Source organism: Haliotis asinina, chromosome 2, assembly GCF_037392515.1.
Source record: "Haliotis asinina isolate JCU_RB_2024 chromosome 2, JCU_Hal_asi_v2, whole genome shotgun sequence".
Classification (NCBI taxonomy): Eukaryota; Metazoa; Mollusca; class Gastropoda; order Lepetellida; family Haliotidae; genus Haliotis; species Haliotis asinina.
In genome coordinates this window covers 5,409,084-5,430,716 of record NC_090281.1, presented here as the reverse complement: position 1 = coordinate 5,430,716, position 21,633 = coordinate 5,409,084, and the positions used below count along the sequence as shown (strand labels likewise).

Below are 21,633 nucleotides of genomic sequence, written 5' to 3'. Positions count from 1 at the left end.
ACTGTAGCGTAAGTGGGGTTGCGCAGCATAGAGAATATGACAAGTCTTCTTATATGGAAGCGAGCAAAGGTTGGCAACGTACTACCTTCGCCTCGGATCGAATTTTTTTTTTCATGTCAAGATAAAATATCGCCACAGTCAAAGGTACATTTCCTCACTTGGTTGTGCTCTCAGATTCCCTACCCGATGTTTAATAACTACTCACGTGAAATATTTTTATTCAACATTTTAAGCGCCACTCGTGGTATTCAGATCGTTCTTCGCATCCATTACCCCTGCCAGCTTCCAGTTGAATGGAGTGACAGAACAAGGATTACCCTGTTGCTTAATATTATCATGAACCTGTTGGAGTTTATTTGTCCTATATGTCGTCGCTATTGTTAGAATTTTCGTAACATTTATTCAACATAAAGGGACTTATGGCGTAATGGGCGAATGAAGCAGGGGAGGTAACTGTAAGCATTTCATATGGAATACTACCCTCCTGTTCCTTCACTTCGCTGAACCGGAAACTGGAAGGGCTAATGGAGGCGAAGAACAGTCTGATATACCACGAGTTCCGCTTAAAATGTTGAATAAAAATATTTCACGACAATAATTGTTCAACATGGGGTTGCAAATGTGAGAGCACAATCCAGTGAAGTAATGGGGGTATACCTTTGATGGTGGCGATATTTTATTTTGACATGAAAAATATTTTTCGAACCGAAGGGAGGGAAGTACGTTGCCAATCTTTGCTCGCTTCGATCGCATGTAAGAAGACTGATCATTTTCTCCATGTTGCGCAACCCATTTGACAATTGACCAAAAAACGCGATTGATGATTGATTGTTTTGATTTGCCTTGGGGCATTGCATTTTTATAAAGATGGAAACTGAACCAAGTTATGTTTTGCGTCGTGTGCTAGCTGTGTCTTATGGTTCAAGTAACAGATAATGGAGTTACCTTGTAAACAAACGTCTGCGGCGTTAATCTAACACTTAGTGACCTTCACCTTCAACGACGTCAATTAACTTGCGATAAAGTTAGATGGTGTCAAATTAAGCGTTGTTACAAGTTTACATCATGCTAATAAAACATTACTAATTAAATACAATGGTCCTTGATTACACAAGCCAATCGTGGGACTGCAGGTAGCCTTGTGGTGAGAGGTCACAGTTATCACTTATTCGTGACATATGCATTGCTGCTTGTAAAAAACAAATAAACAAAATTATAAGCATACAATTGCGATTCAAAAGTGCAATATTTTGTACTTAGACTTGCTTCCCTCGAAACGAAGCCCTCGGGAGACCGTACCCAGTCCGTAGCGAGACCGTAGCGGGTGGGTCGATCTGCACTCAAGTGTAACGACGGCTTCCGATTGGCTTGTTCATTTGCTGATACGCTGAGGAGTCATTGTGTGTACAGAAAGATTATCGGTTTAATGGGCATTTTAGAAGTATGGCGAGTTACGAGAAAGTAAGATTCTTCATGGATAAACAACTTCTTTTATTGTGATTGATACGTCGTTTCAGTATAGATTCATATACCGATATCAAACAAAAGTATATACACTAGAAGAAGTCGTTATCCATAAAGAATTTATATAGAGATGTTGGGTTTTGTAAATACACGTTCTCTGAATTTGCGTTCGACCCAGTCAAAATTCATCTCAGTAGAGATGGTGAAGTGCTGCGTGGCTAGAAACTGTTATTCGTCCAAGTACAAAGCAGGACTTGAAACTGAAAAGAGTTTGCACCAGTTTCCGTCAAATCCAGTCATCCGAGAAAAAGGCATGTAGTTTGTTTGCAACCCACAGACACAAAAACATGTCATGTGCACAAGTATCACACCTGCTTAATTACATAATGTGGCAGAGACAGAACTCGGGTGCACGAGTCACAAATCTACTTGTTTGTGTACACAACCAAGATAGAACACTGCTCACGGCGTCATAGTCCGGACAGCCATATACTGTTTCATGCTCGGCGAACCTATTCACTGCGCATGCGTTATGGGCGCAGCATCACAGCTGTTGAAACCACATTTTCACCCAGCGCTCGGGGAAATTTAGTGAGTCGTTTGAACTCCGATTTCGCAGGCTTTCTTTTTATCGCGTTTTTTCAACTTCATAGGTTGAATTGGCACGTTTGATGATTTGTTTCGGAAAGTGCAAACCGAAAGGTATCAGAATCTGCAAAGTTGTGTTTTGCGTTGCATGTGACCTTTAAAGCATTCGTTAGTCACGCCGAAGAAGTGAGTTCGATTACCCGCATGGGTATAACAGGTGAAGCAAGATACTGGTATCCACCACCGTGATACTGCTGTCAAAAGCGGCGAAGAAATACCTCACTCCGAATACCTCAAGACGTCCCCAAGGATACACGTGGTGCATTTCCAACCATTGAGGCTCAGGTATCCATTAGAAGTGGATGTCAACATATTCGAGGCAACATCCGAAAATCTCTGCTTATGATTTTGCTCCAAATAAGCTTTCATACATAACACATGTGCTTAGTTCGATTGCCAGGTCTGAGATAATAAGACAGAAGACAAGAACTTATCTTTACCGTTCTTATTTCAGGGCGCAGTTTTCACACAATACTCACGCATTACTCCGGGTCAGCTCACACCACTATTATTTCAACAAGTAAATGATCTTGAAGAGTACCAGAATCTAAACACAAATAAGCTTGTATAATGATGTCCCGAAAAGGGCAAGATATGGAATCGACCCCTTCATCTTGTTGAATTCTGTAGGTAAGCAACACTGTGTGTCATAAGCACTATTACAGAAAGCACATTACATAAATTATGTACAACAAACAAAAAGAATGGGAACACCGTAAAGGTTGATGGTCAGTTAATATGAACGTGTGTAAATGCATCCTTTTTGTGTGCTTAATGTTGTGAAGTAATTACTCATGCAGTATTCGTTGAGTTTGAGTGAAACGAAATATTTTAAATAGCGTTTTAAATAAATATATCTATTATTATCTGTAAAATATTATGACTCTTCGTCACAGCAGGCTGAAAACACCGGCTCTGGTCTCGTCGTTAACCAACATCGGGCACAGAATGTAGCTCAATGGGTGCAGTACATACCGTTTGTTTACCAATCCGGATCCCGCTCTCTTGGAAATATATAGGTTTAAAGTATATAGTCAAGATATGGATGAAATATTGACGTAAAATATTAACTACTCACCATAAACAGACTTGAAATAATACTATCCCATTTGAGGATATATATGATGCTACGTGATTGTTGTAAGCTTCCTTTCTTATGCAAACCGTTCTAAAATTCAACCCTTCTATGTCACGCTAATTGTCGTCTGCACCAGCTCCCGCTATTCCAGTACAAGCAGAGTTTACAGGGGTAAGTGGTTACCGTCTGCACTCAGTTAATCGTGCCATTTGTTACCAGACCACTTGACCCTTTCCGTAACGTCCAAGAAGACTCGTCGTCCTCTCGATGCTTGTTATGAGAGAAAATACGACAAACCAATCAGGACGCGCGTAATGGTTGCGGTGCTTTAATAAAAGTAATCGCGACTACATGAATCGTTTATGGGATTATATGTTTTTGTTTAAAAAATTATGAAAAACATATAACGCCATACTGAAAGTGCTGACAGCGTAGCTAAGAGAATTGTGCTGTCTCATGTGAAAAATGTTTTTAAAAGAATCTTGCCACTGACGGTGAGAGATTCAAATACGCGAAAGTGCGTTTGCTGACATAGCGGTTCTCACCGGTCCAACACAGTGCATTTCTGATGATCTTGTGAGCGTGTTGAGGAAAATATAGGTGCGCTTCCATCAGTTTTAGGAAAGGTAATTATTTATCGCTATGCGCTTCAAACCAATGACATTATATCTGTACATAACTAATCGACTTTGAACTCTTAAATTGGACATATATTTCACATCTCTTGAAATGTTCTAGTCTGACTGTTTTGTAGCCATTCATATATTATTCAGCGAATTCATTTTACAATTCCACTTGGGGTATGACAGCTAGGTTGGCACTAATGTTCAGTTTGAAAAATATTTTGTGGTGATTTTGGAGTTTCTTCCTTTGGATTTAATGTAACTGTTTTCTATTTTAAGTTGTATTTTCATATTCAATAATGCAAATCCTACATGTGATTACTAAACCGTTATCCGAAAAATAGCTGGAAATATAAGGCGATCATCTGGAAATAATTACGTCATAATATGTCGTTGGCAAATATGTTTTTCTCCTAGTTATAGTTGTATCAGGGCTAATTCTTTAAAATGAATAAACAAAAACGAAAACAGCAATACACTTGTGAGTACCGTTGTGATGTTGAGAACCATGGGAATCAAGCTGGAATAGTGTTATCGGTCCTGCTTAAAGAAGTACTCACGTTCATGCTTTCTGAGAGGGGAATGAGTCACTATTCGGCTTGTCCCGGAATAACACGAGTTGGTCACGAATGCCGTCACCACTCGCCCCTTTCCGTATCCGCTATTCGGCTTGTCCCGGAATAACACGAGTTAGCGTCTATGGATTTTTATCGATGAGGTAGATTTTCGCGTTTTCTAATTGACATGTTTTTCATTTTATGGGCAATATCTGAGATGAAAAGTTCAAGGATATGTTTTTCATTTCAAAAGTACACGTTATACTCGCAGACAAGCGGTAGAACATTACATACACTCAATTCCATTTGCTCTATTCTTGATGTGTCCGCTTTTCGATCAGTAATCTATTGTTCTTAATAGGCATCGCTTGCAGTCCGTATGATCAGTTTACAGCAACGCCAGTCTAACATTAACGGGCATTCAGGTTAAATGGTGGAAGCTGTGCTAACAAAGTGAACAAATGGAAACGAAGAAGAAACTCTCAGACAGTAGAACCTTAAGTTCACAGTTAGTCAGGAGCTAACAAGGTTTATCACTGACTGAAGCCTTCAGTGAGAGTGACCTAGCCGGCACGGGTACAACAGACATGTAACCAAGGCAGCTTTCTGTAAATACATATATATGCAGAAACATTCCTTAGGGCGGGTCCATTCTGCATTGTGTTGTTTTCTTGATCGGAATATTTGATTGCACTGCATAGTGTATTTCTTGATTTCACATTTTGTTTTCATCTCGCTGTGCACATGTGCAGGGCATGTAATATAATGAGAAATGACTATACACAGTAACGAATACTTCACGGTAAGAGTTCCTCCCATTCCTGTATCACAAATAATATTTATCAACAGATATGTTAACGAAGTCTAACGTGAAAGATACTAGAGGAGTCACAAAAATAGCTAAAAAAAAACTACAATAGAGCAGTGTTGGGTATTACCGGACAGCTAACGCCTCATCCAGCCTAATTCCTACCCTGTTTTGTCACACATAACAATAATTTGTACATACAACAGACCTCTCAATGTTCATCATATTCACATGTGAAGACGAGTTAATCTCGCCTAGTAAACCTGTTTCAGGCAAACATTTGAAGCGATCTAACTGTCAGATTTTGCAGTCTTGTCGGCTCTGCCGAACAATTACGTCAGGCTTTTCTTTAGCGTAACTATAAGTATAACTCATATATTACACATGTATTAGAGTACACATGTCGTCGTAAACAAGGTCAGATATGATATTGTTTGATTTGTTTTATCAACATCCCGTTAATGATGATAACATTCTCCCAGCCCATAACCTTGCAGGTAAAACACGTCATGTATCTACCATTCAAATACTGCCATGAACACATCATATGAAATAAGTTTTGCCGGTATATGTAAATTACGAATATGAGCATGAGTCAAACACACTTCTCTTGGCACAAGAGGTACTTGTCAGGTGTCAGATGCAGAACGACTACATACCAGATAACAACTCTTTAATACGTGCGTACAGCAGAGGGATTTTCTTGTTCTGTATGGAACAAAGTTGTCATGAATGATTCTTCACATAACGGTGCCATATACAAGCTTGAAAGACACTGGTTATAGCCACCCCAACCAAAGTTAGGCCACGACGCTGTGGATTATGGGGGCTTACAGTCAGCAGTTATTACAAATACAAAAATCCTTTCAGTATTGATCTTAACCACCTGACTGAAAATTTCTTGATTGGCATTGATCACTACACTATAGTGAAACATGAAAAATTCAGTTAAGTGAAAGAGCAATTTGAGAGAGCTACGAAATATAAATGAGATCATATCGAGTCTGCTGAAAGAAATATGGTCAGTTAAGCTAGGTAAACAGGTAGCATGTTAACATAATCTGATTCTACTTTCGTATAATTTAACGATGTCCGTTAAATAATTCGATAAACAGTAGGCCCAAACACAGCAGAAATAGTCCTTCATTTTTGTTCAAAATGCAGCAGTCTGATGGTAAGCAGTCACTATTCTCGAAACGTCAGCAGAAAAAACTTTAAAGGGAAAGAAGAGTGCTGTATTAACGTTTAGCACTATCACTTGATTGATGTCTTGTGGAAAATGCAGTTCTTGTATTCACTTGTAAATCATATAACTACCAGGCATCAAACAGGTATTCCTGAACAACAGTGTCTGTACAGATATTCTCCAGTGGGCATCTGTTGTCATTGAGTTGATCTATGTCTGTTTGCTGTTTTATTGACAGATTATTTCAGTAAATGTGTGTTATGGCGAAAACTGAACTGTTTTGAATGCAAAATAAGGGCATTAATTCATACAGCGTCAGTGACATTTTCTATTATTTCACGTCTGAATACAAAAAAAACCCAAAACACAGGGCATACACAAGATGAGAATGTAGAAAAAATAATTTACACAAAACCTTACTTTTAAATAGATGATTAACGTGTATGTACTTTATGATATGTTGAAGTTTTTTATGTGGCCATGGAAGTTTTAAGTGGCCATGGAAAGTAATGGAATTACGTATATCAACAGGGACAAGGGTGAAAGTAATTAGATGACGTGCAAGGTGCCCATCACTCACAGTCTAGGGGAAACCACTCACAACAAAGTCGTGAAATTAACTGCCCTTGATGTTCCTATAAGGTCACGGTCGAATTTCTCAAACATTTATCGAAATGCCTTAACAAACATGTTCCTGATGGAAAAGAAAGTTGTTCCACAAACCAATGTTTGGAGTTAATGTCTGATTTGACTTGGGAGAACGCAATAGCTTGTATAGTAAAACTGATTCCTCTATCAAAGTTCAAACAATCATCGTTTTTTTTTCAGCTGGGTACGTTTCACAAGTTAACAATTTATATTCACAGGACAAGTTAAATTCTAACACCTACGACTAGAGACTGGAAACTCGTATAATTATCATTTTTTGTGTTTGTCTCAACACTATATAAACCAGATGGAGTAATTAATGCCGTTTTTTTTATTATCAACAAATAAGTGACAAAAAAGGCCATAGACATAAAGTAGAGTAGCAAAAATTGCTGAGGTCAATGGCGCTTGTTCGGGAGAGGATGACAAGGCTGCACAATGATGGGTTAGTGGTGATCGGACGGTACTGTTGATAAAACAAAGCTTTTTATTATGGTTTGGAATTGTGTAATGCACTCAAATAGACATGTTGCTATATTTACAATTGGGTATACCAGTACTGACCAAGACAAACGATATACACACAATCTTTAGAATGTGATGCCAGTTGTTTGTCTTTTCGTCAGTTTTCTTCTCTGGATCTTTTGAAAGATATTTAAGGAGCAGACAATCGATTTCCGGTAGAGGAAGTTTCCATTTCATGGCATGCACATAAAACTTGCTGTAGCGATTTGCAAATTGAATAAACAATACAGAAATAGGAATTCTGTTAATCTTTCAGAAGAAAGAATACATCGGAATTCAAACAAATTCATTCTAAATTAGTTTAACGTGAATAATTGCATACAGTTTTGATTTAGGATTGCAGAATACAATCCACCATTTACTAATTTAGGGTACCGAGTATATTTCTGTACTTTGATTTTGTTTAGGGTACAGAGACGTACCTGGTATACACATCTGTAGTAACTCTGTTGACAATTGCCCCCTGACAATGACAATGTCTTGATGCCAGTATTCCTTCGCGTTACAAGCCCCTGTGCTTCAGGTGATTTCAAATATCACCTTTCAAAATGTACACAGTACAGTTTACTTCAAAGTGCATTGATATGACAATACTTTATTTTATTATATGGAAAGTCTGATTTGGAATTATCAGATGGCATTTGGGTTGATATCTAATACCTCATTATGCAGTCACACCCGACCTGGTTCACCAGTGGTTGTTATCTTGGTACTTCATTTTTGTGTAACCATGCTTGTGAATACCCACGATACACCCCACCTTGAGAGTGATATCGAGAAGACGTAAATGTTTTAGGTTGGATGCCTTTTTATAGTCGACGCCTTGTCTGGCCCTCTGTCCGCCTGTCCTCCGTCTGTCCGTCCGTCTGTCTGTAATCATTTTGTTTCCGGAGTATAACTCAGAAACCGCTCAGTATTTTTAGACCAAACCTGATAGATATAATGACAGTTGTGCCTTTTGCTATTTACAGAGTTTTGGCATTTTTATGTTTTTTGTTTTTCCATGGAAAATTTTGGTGTTAGTCTCGTGGTGGGGCAGGCTTCGTTTCCGGAGCATAACTCGAAAAACGTTCAATATTGTTTTGCAGAACCTGGTAGATATATGTGACAGACCCCAAAGTGGTGCCTTTTGCTATGTACAGTATTTTGTGATTTATTATTTTCTCGGTTTCCATGGAAATGTTTCGGACGTAGTCTCAAAGTGGAGGAATGGGCTTCGTTTCCGGAGCAGAACTCAAAAACTGTCCAATATTTTTCAGCAAAACTTGGTAGATATACCAATCAGAAGCTACAATGGTGCCTTTTGCTAGTTACAGGTTTTTGTCATTTCTTAGTTTCTCTGTTTCCATGGAAACGAGTCAGACTTTGTATCAAAAGTGAGAGGTGTGTTTCGTTTCCGGAGCAGAACTCAAAAACTTCTAAATATCTGTCAGTAAAACTTGGTAGAAATGTGTGGCAGACCCTAAAGTGGTGCCTTTTGGTATTTACAGGTTTTTATGATTTATTATTTTCTCAGTTTCCATGGAAATGTCTCGGACTTAGTCTCAAAATGGAGGGATGTGCTTCGTTTCCAGAGCATAACTCAAAATCTGTGCAATATTTTGCTGCAAAACTTGGTAGATATATCAGTCAGAACATGAAATGGTGCCCTATGCTATTTACAGGTTTTTGTGATTTATTATTTTCTCGGTTTTCATGGAAACATTTCAGACATAGTCTCAAAAGTGAGAGGCTGGTTTCGTTTCTGGAGCAGAACTTCTAAATATCTTTCAGCAAAACTTGGTAGATATGTGTGGCAGACCCCAGAGTGGTGCGTTTTGCTATTTACAGGTCTTTGTGATTTATCATTTTCTTGGTTTCCATGGAAACATTTTGGACTTAGTCTCAAACTGGAGGTATGGGCTTCGTTTCCGGAGCAGAACTCAAAAACCATTCAATATTTTTCAGCAAAACTTGGGATATATATATCAGTCGAAACCTAAAGTGGTGCCTTTTACTCTTTCCAGGTTTTAGTGATTTAGCATTTTCTCAGTTCCCATGGACACGTTTTTGACTTACTCTCAAAAGTGAGAGGTGTGTTTCGTTTCTGGAGCAGAACTGAAAAGCTTCTTAATATCTGTCAGCAAAACTTAGTAGATATGTGTGGCAGACCACAAAGTGGTGGCTTTTGCTATTTCCTTTTTTTTGATGTATTATTTTCTCGGTTCCATGAACATGTTGCTGACTTTGTTTCCAGAGCACAGCTCGAAAACCATTTCATATCTTTCCAAAGATCTTGTCAGATATACGAGACAGATCTTGAAATGGTGACTTTTTCTGATTACGGATATATGGCATTTATACTTTACATGAATTCCATGGAAGCAATTCAGACTTGGTCTGAACACAATAAGTAACTGTCCGATGATTTGTCCTTTCAAATATGTGGGTGCTGGGGAGATATGTCATCTTCTGATGACTTTTGTTTTAAGTTAGTACAGTTCATACCACAGATTTGTGAAATGGTAGGAAAATCATTTTTGAACTTATACTGGGTCAACCAAGGCCATTTTGAGGACAAAATAGATCAGTTCCATCCACATTATCAAGATGCAATCACGGTAACCAGTGTTTTTATTACTCAAAATAAGGTGGTACTTACATCATAATTTATATTGTTAGGATGTGTCAGTTCTAGTTCCATGGTTTCAGGACTGAATGAGACAGTATGGGTGACATCAAGCAGTTTCTCTATGCATGGCTGGGGAAGAAGAAGCTGACCCCGGATTATGACTTCAGTACAGGGGGGCCAAAACACCGTATGAGGTTCAAGTGTGAGGTATGTTCCAGCTATTTACATAGATCATGGTAGTATCTGAAAGCATTTCAATATTGTTGCCCTTGAACACCATTTTAGCAGAGCACCAAATAAGGTGTGTATTTGCGTATTTTACACAATAAAAATCATATTTACTTAATTAATTACAAATCTTTGAATATAAAAATCACATGAGAATCACTTAAAACTCAAGATTTATAATACCTTGCGTACATTACTCAAATACTAATTTGAGTTTTCATATTATAATTCGTCATGGTGCTCTAACTCAACAACAGTATTAGCAAATGTTATGGGATGCCTATCTATACATATGCTGTTATAGCCATAGCCACTGTCCAGAGTTTGCTGAAGCAGTCATGTGACTTCCATGTTGAGTATAAATGTAAAAGTGGCAGTAGAAGAGTTACTAAAACATTAGGTCTATTGGGAAGCATTTATGTTTGTATATTTAGAAGTGTTAATTACCCAGTAAGGATGAGAAACTCTGTGTCAAAGTACTCAATTCTTTAAACTAGTGGGAGTATACAAAATACAATTACTCATAAAGAAACAGACATGGGAGTAAATGAAAAATTGAAAAGTTATCTGGAGGTCTGATTTTAATCAGCTAACCCCAAACTACTTATTTGTATGAACAAGTAAACATTCAATGTTGGCAGTGATCATAGAGGAACAAGTAAACATTCAATGTTGGCAGTGATCATAGAGCAAGTGAGAGCTATAAGTCAGAACCAGTTCTCAATACATCAGTTTTGCTACAAATGGATACTGTAATTGCGAATATTACTGGTACTGATATCATTATGTCTCACGATGTAAAGGTTTTTGTTTTTATTTTATACTGTATCATCATGAGCAGTACATATCTATGAATATCAAAACTTAATATTTCACTGCCACAGAAAGGTATACAAATATTATGGTGCCATTAAGACATGCAGTGAAAGGTCCAGCGCACAATTCAACTTTCAATGTTGACAGTTCAGTTGCAGGTTTCCAGAGATAGTTTCATTGAACATGCAGTATTGCTAGTCATATCAGTATCACTAATTAGTATCAGGTGTCCTGATACTTTAACACAATATATAAATGCACAAATTTCACTGTGATTACTGCCAGAGAAAATATTTGGTAGAGTAGGTCTTAGGCAGCTTGTCTTGTCGTAAGAGGCAACTAATGGTATTGATTGGTCAGACTTGCTGACTTGGTTGACACATGTCATCTGTTCTCAATCACACAAATGGATGATCATGCTGTTGATCACTGGATTGTTTGGTCCAGACTCGATTGTTTACAGACTGCCACCATATAGCTGGAATATTGCTGAGTGCACCTTAAAACTAAACTGACTCACTCAATCACCTCAGTTACCTCAATTATGCACCTACCTTTCAGAAGGAAAATATGGCACCATAACATTGCCTAAGTTCTTTATTGTCTCCCAGGTTCGTGTTGATGGCTATGACTACGTTGGTGTAGGCAACTCCACTAGCAAGAAGGATGCACAGGCTAATGCTGCAAGGGACTTTTGTCAGTATCTTGTTCGCAAATCAGAAATGGTTGCCAGCGAAATACCAGGGGTGAGTCATCAGTCCTGATAGAGTATGTAGCATCATTTGATGATGTGCAGACGATTGGGAAGTGCTCTGCTGAGTTTTAAATGTTGATCTATTACCAATGAGGATGAACATATCAAGATTCATAGTTTTCATGTAATGCAAGACAGGGAAAAATGTCACTTTGTCGTGGTGACATCGTGAGCAATGTTGTGAAATCACATTTCTGTCACGATGCATTCTACATTCCACAATGTGGGGTAACCAGCCTGTGTTTGAGAGTAGATTTGGGTTCATTTTTTTCAATTTGACAACTGGAAACTCTTTTCAACACATTTTGCTAAGATGTTACTATGCTCAAAGGTGCAATAGAGTAAACTCACTGTTTCTTACAGCTGGAGCTGTCTACAGCACCACCACAGCCAGGGGCAGATAACTTAAGAGAAGGGGCTGGATTACCTGGAGGACGTCTCCTGCCTCACCAAACCCTTGGTATGATATTTCTTGACTTCTTGTCTTCCTGAGTGAGGTTCTGTTCACATTGTATCAGTACCATTGTATCGTAAGGTTTTCAACTCATATCTTTCAAAGTGACTTTTAAGTAACCAGGGCAATGAACTTATTCATGTTTAAATATTTGATAAACTCTCTTTGAATTTTAATTGTTACTTCTCTAATTGTGCTATTGCTAATGTTATGGGCCCAAAACTGTCCTCACAAAATTCTTTGTGTTCCTTGTAACAAAAACAGAGCTCAATGTGGTATGCATTACAAAGTGCAGCCTAGTTACAAGTCACATTTGCATCAGGTGCAAGTCAATTTTTCATTGCTAAACTTCTGGATAAAACCTCTGAATAATTCAAAAGCGTATTCCTTTCATTACACATTGAAAAAAACGCAGTGCATCTGAAAATTGTCTGGTACAACATGAGTTTTATCTAAGATTGCACCTGGTGCAAGTAAGTCAACATTACTTAAATCGAGCCCTGAAGTTGACATACATGAAAACTCTCTTCCTTAGTTGAACAAAATGTAAGTCAATTTCACATGAAGTGCTCTAATGAATTTTTAGTTAGTGTTCAGTCAAACTAGACCCATAAAGGTTCAGGTTAGAATTGATCTTCAGTAATCCATGCTTGTCGTAAGAGGTAAATACCAAGATCAGGTGGTCAGACTTGTTGACTGGGTTTACATGTCATCGTATCCCAGTTGCATAGGTTGATGTTCATGCTGTTGATCCTTGGATTGTCCCGCCCTAACTCAATTATTTACAGACCGCCCCCATGTGGCTGGAATGTGGCTGAGTGCAGTGCAAAACTTCACTCACTCACTCACTCACTCACTCACTCACTCACACTCACTCACTCACTCACTCACTCACTCACTCACTCACAATTGATGTCAGCCACAAATGAAGGAAGCAAATAAAAGCCAAAAGCACCATGTTGTTATATAAAATTATACTTAAGGGTCTCATTCCCACCATCAGAATTCTGTAATGGAATTGTTAACCAACAAACAGGATGGACATAACCTAATGAATAAGGTGGGCCCCTCAGTGTCTGGGTTGACTGCAAGTCGTCATATGCTGATGACTTGGATCACTGCTCCTATATAGCATCACTGGATTGTCTGGTTCAGACTGCTGTAATACAGGTGGAATATTGCAAAGTGTGACATTAAACAATAAACAAACACAAAATGACTACCTTACCTGTGTGATGCTCCTTCATTCATGTTTACCTCCCCTTGTAGGTGGCGCTGACAGCAAACCAATGGGTGCACCCCGAGAGTTTCCTATGTACCAGAGAGGACCACCACAAGCTTACCTCGACAGGCTAGCTGCCGACAAGAGAGTTATGGAAGAGGTACATAGTACTTCCAAATTCAAGATTAACTTTAATTTTAAACAGTCAGTGATTGATTCCTCACAACAGCTGGCTTTTTTCATTTAACTTCACAGTCAAAGGAACTATCTGTATTTCAAAGTCAGGAATTGAAATCTGTTTTTTGTATGGTTACTAGAAACCTTTACGACTTTCAGTCCGAGGATGTAGACTTGAATGCTGATCTCCACGGCAACTGGACGCTGGAGAATGCCAAGAGTCGGCTTCACCAGTTTCTGCAGCAACATAAAATACATGCAGATTACAAGTATTCCATGATGGGACCGGACCACAACCGGTAAGAGTAAGACAGACACAGGCGATACATACACACAGACTACAAGTACACACATAATGCACAGTCTACAAGTATGCACACAGTACAAGTACACAAGACACTCACAGTACATGCACACGATACACACAGAACATGAATACATGTTACGTACTGTATGAGTACATGGAAGATACAGTACAAGTACACATAAGATAGTCACAGTACCAGTACACACATGATGCACAGCCTACTTGCACACACACACAGTACAAGTACATGCAATACATGCAGACTACAAGTACACATAAGATACACACAGTACAAGTGCACATAAGATACACACAGTACAATTACACAGGATACACACAGTACAAGTACACAGGATACACACAGACTACAAGTACATACATACACACAGACTACACAATACACACAATGTACAGGAACACACATTCTGGACAGCCTGTAAGTACACACATGATACAAACACTGTGAAACAGTACAAGTAAACACAAGATATCCAAAGGCTACAAGTACACACAAGATAAACACAGTACAAGTAAACACAAGACATCTAAAGGCTACAAGTACACACAAGATAAATACAGTACAAGATACACACAGGCTACACGTACACACAAGATACAGGCTACAAGAACACACAAGATACACACAGCCTACAAGTACACATTTGATGCACACAGCACAAGTGCACACAAGATATCCACAGGCTACAAGTACGCACAAGATACACACTGGCTACAAGTACATACAAGATACGAAGTACGTGTGTACATTCTATACACACAGCACAAATGCAGACATGATACCGACAGTACAAGTGCACACGATACACACAGAACAAGTATACACACTATCCAGTACAAGTACACACAAGATATCCTCAGTACGAGTGCACTGACTGTACACACAGGCTACAGCTAGTACACACATATTACAATTACACACTCGATACACAGGCTACAAGTACACACATACAGTGCAAGTGCACACATGCTACAGTACAAGTACACACATGCTACAGTACCAGTACGTGTTACACACAGGCTACAAGTACACACAAGGTACACAAAGACCAAAAGCACAAAGACCACAACCCATGAACACATTTTCTTTTACCATATATGGTGAATGAGTCTTTGTACTAAAGACAGTTGCACGCATAAGGACAAGACAGCAGAGTGTGCTATTTACTGTTAAACACAGTTTGCCAGACTGACAAGACACAATCCAGTGCCACATGAGCCAGGTGACACCAGATTGTGGACAGACATTTGTTGTCAGCATCATGGTCATGTACTGATGGGTAGTTCACTCAGATATGGCAGCATCATGGTCATGTGCTGATGGGTAGTTCACTCAGATATGGCAGCATCATGGTCATGTACTGATGGGTAGTTCACTCAGATATGGCAGCATCATGGTCATGTACTGATGGGTAGTTCACGCAAATATGGCAGCATCATGGTCATGTACTGATGGGTAGTTCACTCAGATATGGCAGCATCATGGTCATGTACTGATGGGTAGTTCACTCAGATATGGCAGCATCATGGTCATGTACTGATGGGTAGTTCACTCAGATATGGCAGCATCATGGTCATGTACTGATGGGTAGTTCACGCAGATATGGCAGCATCATGGTCATGTACTGATGGGTAGTTCACTCAGATATGGCAGCATCATGGTCATGTACTGATGGGTAGTTCACTCAGATATGGCAGCATCATGGTCATGTACTGATGGGTAGTTCACTCAGATATGGCAGCATCATGGTCATGTACTGATGGGTAGTTCACTCAGATATGGCAGCATCATGGTCATGTACTGATGGGTAGTTCACTCAGATATGGCAGCATCATGGTCATGTACTGATGGGTAGTTCACGCAGATATGGCAGCATCATGGTCATGTACTGATGGGTAGTTCACGCAGATATGGCAGCATCATGGTCATGTACTGATGGGTAGTTCACTCAGATATGGCAGCATCATGGTCATGTACTGATGGGTAGTTCACTCAGATATGGCAGCATCATGGTCATGTACTGATGGGTAGTTCACTCAGATATGGCAGCATCATGGTCATGTACTGATGGGTAGTTCACGCAGATATGGCAGCATCATGGTCATGTACTGATGGGTAGTTCACTCAGATATGGCAGCATCATGGTCATGTACTGATGGGTAGTTCACTCAGATATGGCAGCATCATGGTCATGTACTGATGGGTAGTTCACTCAGATATGGCAGCATCATGGTCATGTACTGATGGGTAGTTCACTCAGATATGGCAGCATCATGGTCATGTACTGATGGGTAGTTCACTCAGATATGGCAGCATCATGGTCATGTACTGATGGGTAGTTCACTCAGATATGGCAGCATCTTGATGGACTGGCAGTAAGTTTGAGATTTATACAAGATGATGCATATGGAAATTTTAGGTAATGGATAAAAAAAAATATTTTCTGCATTAATTCCAGCATTTTGGCTGGAACTATTGTGTGTGATGACAGAAGTTATTCATTGAAGTCATATTGCAATAAGGTCAATATGTTGCCTTGTGATGGGAGAGTATCATTGCTGGCATACTCATCCCTGGTAATCCAGTGTCTTGTATCAACATTCCATTATGACAATCAGGATCCAATTGCTACCATGTCGTAAACAACTTGGAGTGGCATTTTAAAGTGGTGGAGTACAATACTGACAAACTTTACGGAGAACAACTTCTGTTTCCTGACTGTGATGTATCAGCACAGATTCTTGAACCACTGTCATGTACTGATGTAGGACTGCAAGAATACTTGATGGTACGGTACCAGAATCTGTATCAAAACCCAGGATCAAGAAAGTTTTTTTATCTTTTAAGTTTGTCAGTATTGTAACATTTTTTGTTGCGAGGAAGTGACGTCAACAGCTATGGTAGCAAATGGCTCCATCACTATAGAACTCCTCACACTTTTAGAATGTGGAAATGATACACTGAATGTGCAGTGTAGTGGTTTCTCATGTGAAGGTCACCGTGGGGATTGTGGAGAAACAACCTTCATCATTTGTGGCACTGTTGCTGATAGAGAATCAGCTGTGTGCCACGCAGTGGGGCATGTTTAGCACTACACCAGTCAAATTACTTAACACACCTCAAATTATTGATAGAGAATCAGCTGTGTGACACGCAGTGGGGCATGTTTAGCAGTACACCAGTCAAATTGCTTAACACACCTCAAATTATTGACCAAACTCCAGTAACATATCCTAAATATTTTTATCGTTTATTTTAATAGTTGCCTCCAGATGTTTAAAGTTTTGATATATTAAACAATAAACAATTTATAAAAATAATTGTTCCCAACATTTCAGTGCAAACAATGGAATTGAAAACTACCTATGGTTTTGATTAGACGATGCCATTTAGAAAGTGCTCAAAACATATGTTGCATACCTATGGTTTTCATAATCAGGTGATTCAGGTGATATTGAGTAATGCTGGTGTTAGGATGTGTGATCACACAGCTCAGTCAGTGGCTACACTGACTATGCTCTGGATGGAATTCTCTGTCTGGTGTACTGCTCAGCATTCTTGAGGTTGTTTCTCCATGATCTAGGGGCCAGTGGTGGGGACCTCTTGGGACCATCCTTCTGAGTCAGAGATGAAGGTGACTGGTGAGTATCTTGTATAATTAGACATTGTCTGATTTTGAATTCTGAGATTAGAATAGATCCCCAGTAACGTATGCATGTTGTAAGAGATGAACAGACTTGCTGATCTAGTGTATCATTATAGTAAAATGTCATTGATCATAATTATCAGGGATGATGGAGTGGCCCAGTGGTTAATGCGTTTGCTCATCACTCTGAACACTCAAGTTTGATTTCCCTTATTTATACAATGTGTGAAGTGCATTTCTGTTATCCCCATCATGATATTGCTGCAATGTTGCTGAAAGCATCTTAAAACTGTACTCACTCACTCATAATTCTCAATCTTGGTGAGGTAGCCTGATGGTTAATGGGTCTGCTTGTCACGCTGAACACCCGGGTCGGATTCCCCACATGGGCACTGTGAGTGAAGCGTATTTCTGGTGTCTCCATCTGTGATATTGCTAGAGTATTGCTAGCATAAAATCACACTTGCTCACTCAGTCGTTCATAATTCTCAATACCAAGACTTGATAATGTACAGGTCACCCTCACAATGTTCCATGATTTGCTGACCCGTCAAGTTTTTGCACTGACATCACTATCAGAGACCACTTTGTCTTAAATGACTATTTATGTCTCTATTTCTTTTATTCTAACGGCAGAAAGACTGATATTGATATTTATGATGTAAAACATATGTTGAGACACAGTTGCTGTTGTCTTGTTAGTTCTTCAAGCAGTAAGTGCTGTAAGTGTTTTAATAATGTCGTAGATGGTTTCTGTAACAAGGTAGATGGCTTGATATTGTGTATGTAACCAATCAGCTTTGTATTCAGGGAATACACTAGTCTTCTGTGCGTAAGGGAGATAACTATCTGTTTGTGTGCTTGTGTTCCAGGAGCTTCATGGCCGAGATGAATTTCTACGTAAAGAAGTTGAACCAAAGTAAGTAACTGTCAATTACAGCAATGATTTGTAGGACCTATTCATGTATTTTTCCCTTCTCCTGACTCATGTTTCTTGCTTACATATCTTCTCTTTTGAATGGTAAAGTGGAAACTTCTGTCCAGTTCAGCGAACATGCAATCACTCTCCCTGGAGTTAACATGTGTCATTGCGAGGATTATAGATTTTTCTTAAAAGAAAATTCAAATTTTGAGATGACCCCCCAACTTGAAAGGCTTCACAGTACATTATATCTAAACAAGACCAGACACTTTGGTGTACCCCACCCGCCTGCTTTGCCGATCGCTATGCTAACATCATATGCAATCGATTAAAACTTCATCTAAACATAATCATTGGAGATTGGGCTATCGATCATCACCCATGACACCTACCACTTCTTTATTGTTATTTCTACAAGTTGATTAAAAGCCAATTTTGACCCTCAACTGAACGATCTTGACACAAATGGCAGACAATAGCAAGCATCGACAGTGAGAGGGCTTGCTTTGACCACACCTCCTTTTTGCCCCTTATCGTCCTTGCTATCATCTGCCATTTCTATCAAGATCGTTTAGTTGAAATCAGCTTTCAGTTGACTTGTAGAAATACCAATAAAGAACTGGTAGGTATCATGGGTGGTGGTCAATAGGCCAATCACACCAAAGGCTTGCCGCTCCTCACTTCTTCCTCAATTGCTCAAGCAGACGGTTGTTGTCATCAGGGTTCCATTACAGCTTACATTATAGTTTCCTTTGGGTGTTTAACTCACATTTCCTAATTCTTTCCTAAGGATGTTATTCATCATATTTGTGAAGAATATTGTATAAATCATGTCTAGTTTTATCATAATAATTACATTTTGATGTTAAGCATTTCTGTTGGCATATTAAACAGGAAATGTGATAGAATTTTGATTGGAAAATTCTGAAGTACCCTAATATGAAATATGAAATTGTTTAAGTATGAAATTTTCCTTTAATTGTGGGCATTTCCTATGGAACAGGAAATAACAGAATGCTAAATGTGCTGTATTGTTTCCTATGTGATAGTATGTGATAGGAAAGATTGGGGGTTGTCTAGTGGTTAAAGTGTTACCTCGTCATTGAGAGGACCTCGGCTCGAGATTCCCCACATGGGTATGATGTGTGAAGCTCATTTCTAGTGCCCCCAGCCGTGATATTGTTTTAATGTGGCTGAAAACAGTGTCAGACTTAAATCTACTCACTGAATGTTGCGGAAATATCACTGTCATGACTGAGGATCCCAAGCATTTTAAATTGACATGACTTTCAATGTTCCTAGATGTCCATGCACAAGAACACGGATCCAACAAGCAGGTTGCCTCCAAGTCCTGTGCACTGTCCCTTGTCAGACAACTCTATCACATGAACGTCATTGAGCCCTACACAGGGTTGAAGAAGAAGAAGGATTCGGAACAGGTGTGGATGGAAGTCTTTCCAAGCAGTGACACCCCATGACTTCTTTCAGTGGCCTTTTAGAAGTTCAGAGTGAGATAGGACAAGTATATATGGCTAACTTCTTTAGTTGTCGAGCACAATGTTTGGATACACCACTTTACCAAATGTGAAGATGTCAAAAGAATTCTTGAAAATAAAAGAATACGAATGGAGTATAGTTTGGTACTAACACATGCACTGTTTCTGTTGCTGTAGTTGCCGCCATACGACATTGCTGTCAGTCCTGAGTTGCAGAACCAGATCATGCAGGTTTTGGACAAGTGGGGTACTGATCCAGTACCCAGGGTACGTGTTTCTTTAACAGAGCAGCCTTGTTGCTAAGAGTTGTGATGTTCCTGGAGTACAGCTAAAAGGGGTGTAAAACCATACTCACTCACAATTCTCAGTCAATCACTTCAGAAACATGAATATTAAGCTTTACCGAGAGCTTCATTGGAAGTAAAGATGCTGTGTTTCATAGAATTGATTTGGTTCCTTCATGTGTTTAAAAAGATTCAAAGGCCTAAATACGTAGTGTGTGTGATATATTCAGATGACACTGTCAGTACATACTTTAAGATATCAGTGCCTGAAAGTGTTTTTCTTTTGCAGTTAACCTGATGTCCAGTAGACAAACCTGTTGTATTTACTTATGTTTTGAGTCTCATTTTGTCAGCCTCAAGGCCCCCCTCCACCAGCAGAGGATGGCTCAGTACCTCCCATATCCCTCCTTACTAATGTCTCCCTTGATGAGTTTGAGCCCGCCCCCAAGAGGAACACCCCTGGGGTTGTGCCATGGTCCCCACCACAACCAAACTGGAACCCCTGGATCAACTGCAACATAGACGAGGGACCACTGGCAATGGTGAGACTCAACTTGAATAAAAGTAGCAACTCAAGAGGTTTTTGTACCCATCAACAAGGAGTATTTGTAAAACTAACCAGATTATAGATTCATTTCCCATGCTTGTAAGACTGGCTGTACCTAGTAGTCATACTGCTGTCCTAGCCACTTGTATATTTTAGTTGAAATATGATAAGGAACAATTATTACAACCTAATAGTGGTCTCTCTAAGTTGCTTATAACCCTGGGTTACTGTATCTTAAAGCCTGTTATATTTAGTGTTCCCTCCAGAGCGTTTTAGAAGGGCGCCGCGCCCTACCCTTTTCTTCTTGCGCCCTGCCCTTTTTTACTGCGCCCTGCCATACTTGCTAGTTGTGACGGAGCACAGGAACAGACTGAAAGTCAGCAGCTGTAACAAGCATCTTATGATCAGCCTAAACACTGACAGATACAATGACACCGATTTGGAAACTGTTGTGAAAAATTTCCTAAGGAAAAAAGCAAAGGAGACTGTAGATTAATAATACATGAGGCTCAATCTGATCATTTTGTTTTGATTTTTATTGTGGTTTGTGCTGTTTTCAAACTAGGGTGCCCTTCCCTGTAGAAACTTCACCCTACCCTTTTTGTGGTCTGGA

At 39.3% G+C, this 21,633-nt stretch overlaps 1 protein-coding gene across 2 annotated transcripts in view; it reads left to right on the top strand.

Moving 5' to 3' along the window:
* Window positions 1–4,471: 4,471 nt before the first annotated feature.
* Window positions 4,472–21,633, top strand: part of LOC137273173 (ATP-dependent RNA helicase A-like) — a 34,911-nt gene continuing 17,749 nt past the window's right edge. The window contains exons 1-10 of one of the 2 annotated variants that reach the window (XM_067805662.1): window positions 4,472–4,531; window positions 10,229–10,355; window positions 11,804–11,938; window positions 12,310–12,406; window positions 13,670–13,782; window positions 13,959–14,098; window positions 18,644–18,690; window positions 19,996–20,132; window positions 20,367–20,456; window positions 20,827–21,015. In XM_067805662.1, the coding sequence (XP_067661763.1) occupies window positions 10,245–10,355; window positions 11,804–11,938; window positions 12,310–12,406; window positions 13,670–13,782; window positions 13,959–14,098; window positions 18,644–18,690; window positions 19,996–20,132; window positions 20,367–20,456; window positions 20,827–21,015 (1,059 nt within the window). In that variant the 5' untranslated portion in view covers window positions 4,472–4,531; window positions 10,229–10,244. Of the gene's footprint in view, window positions 4,532–4,961; window positions 4,979–10,228; window positions 10,356–11,803; window positions 11,939–12,309; window positions 12,407–13,669; window positions 13,783–13,958; window positions 14,099–18,643; window positions 18,691–19,995; window positions 20,133–20,366; window positions 20,457–20,826; window positions 21,016–21,633 lie in introns of those variants that run through there. The other variant, XM_067805663.1, reaches the window with a different exon arrangement.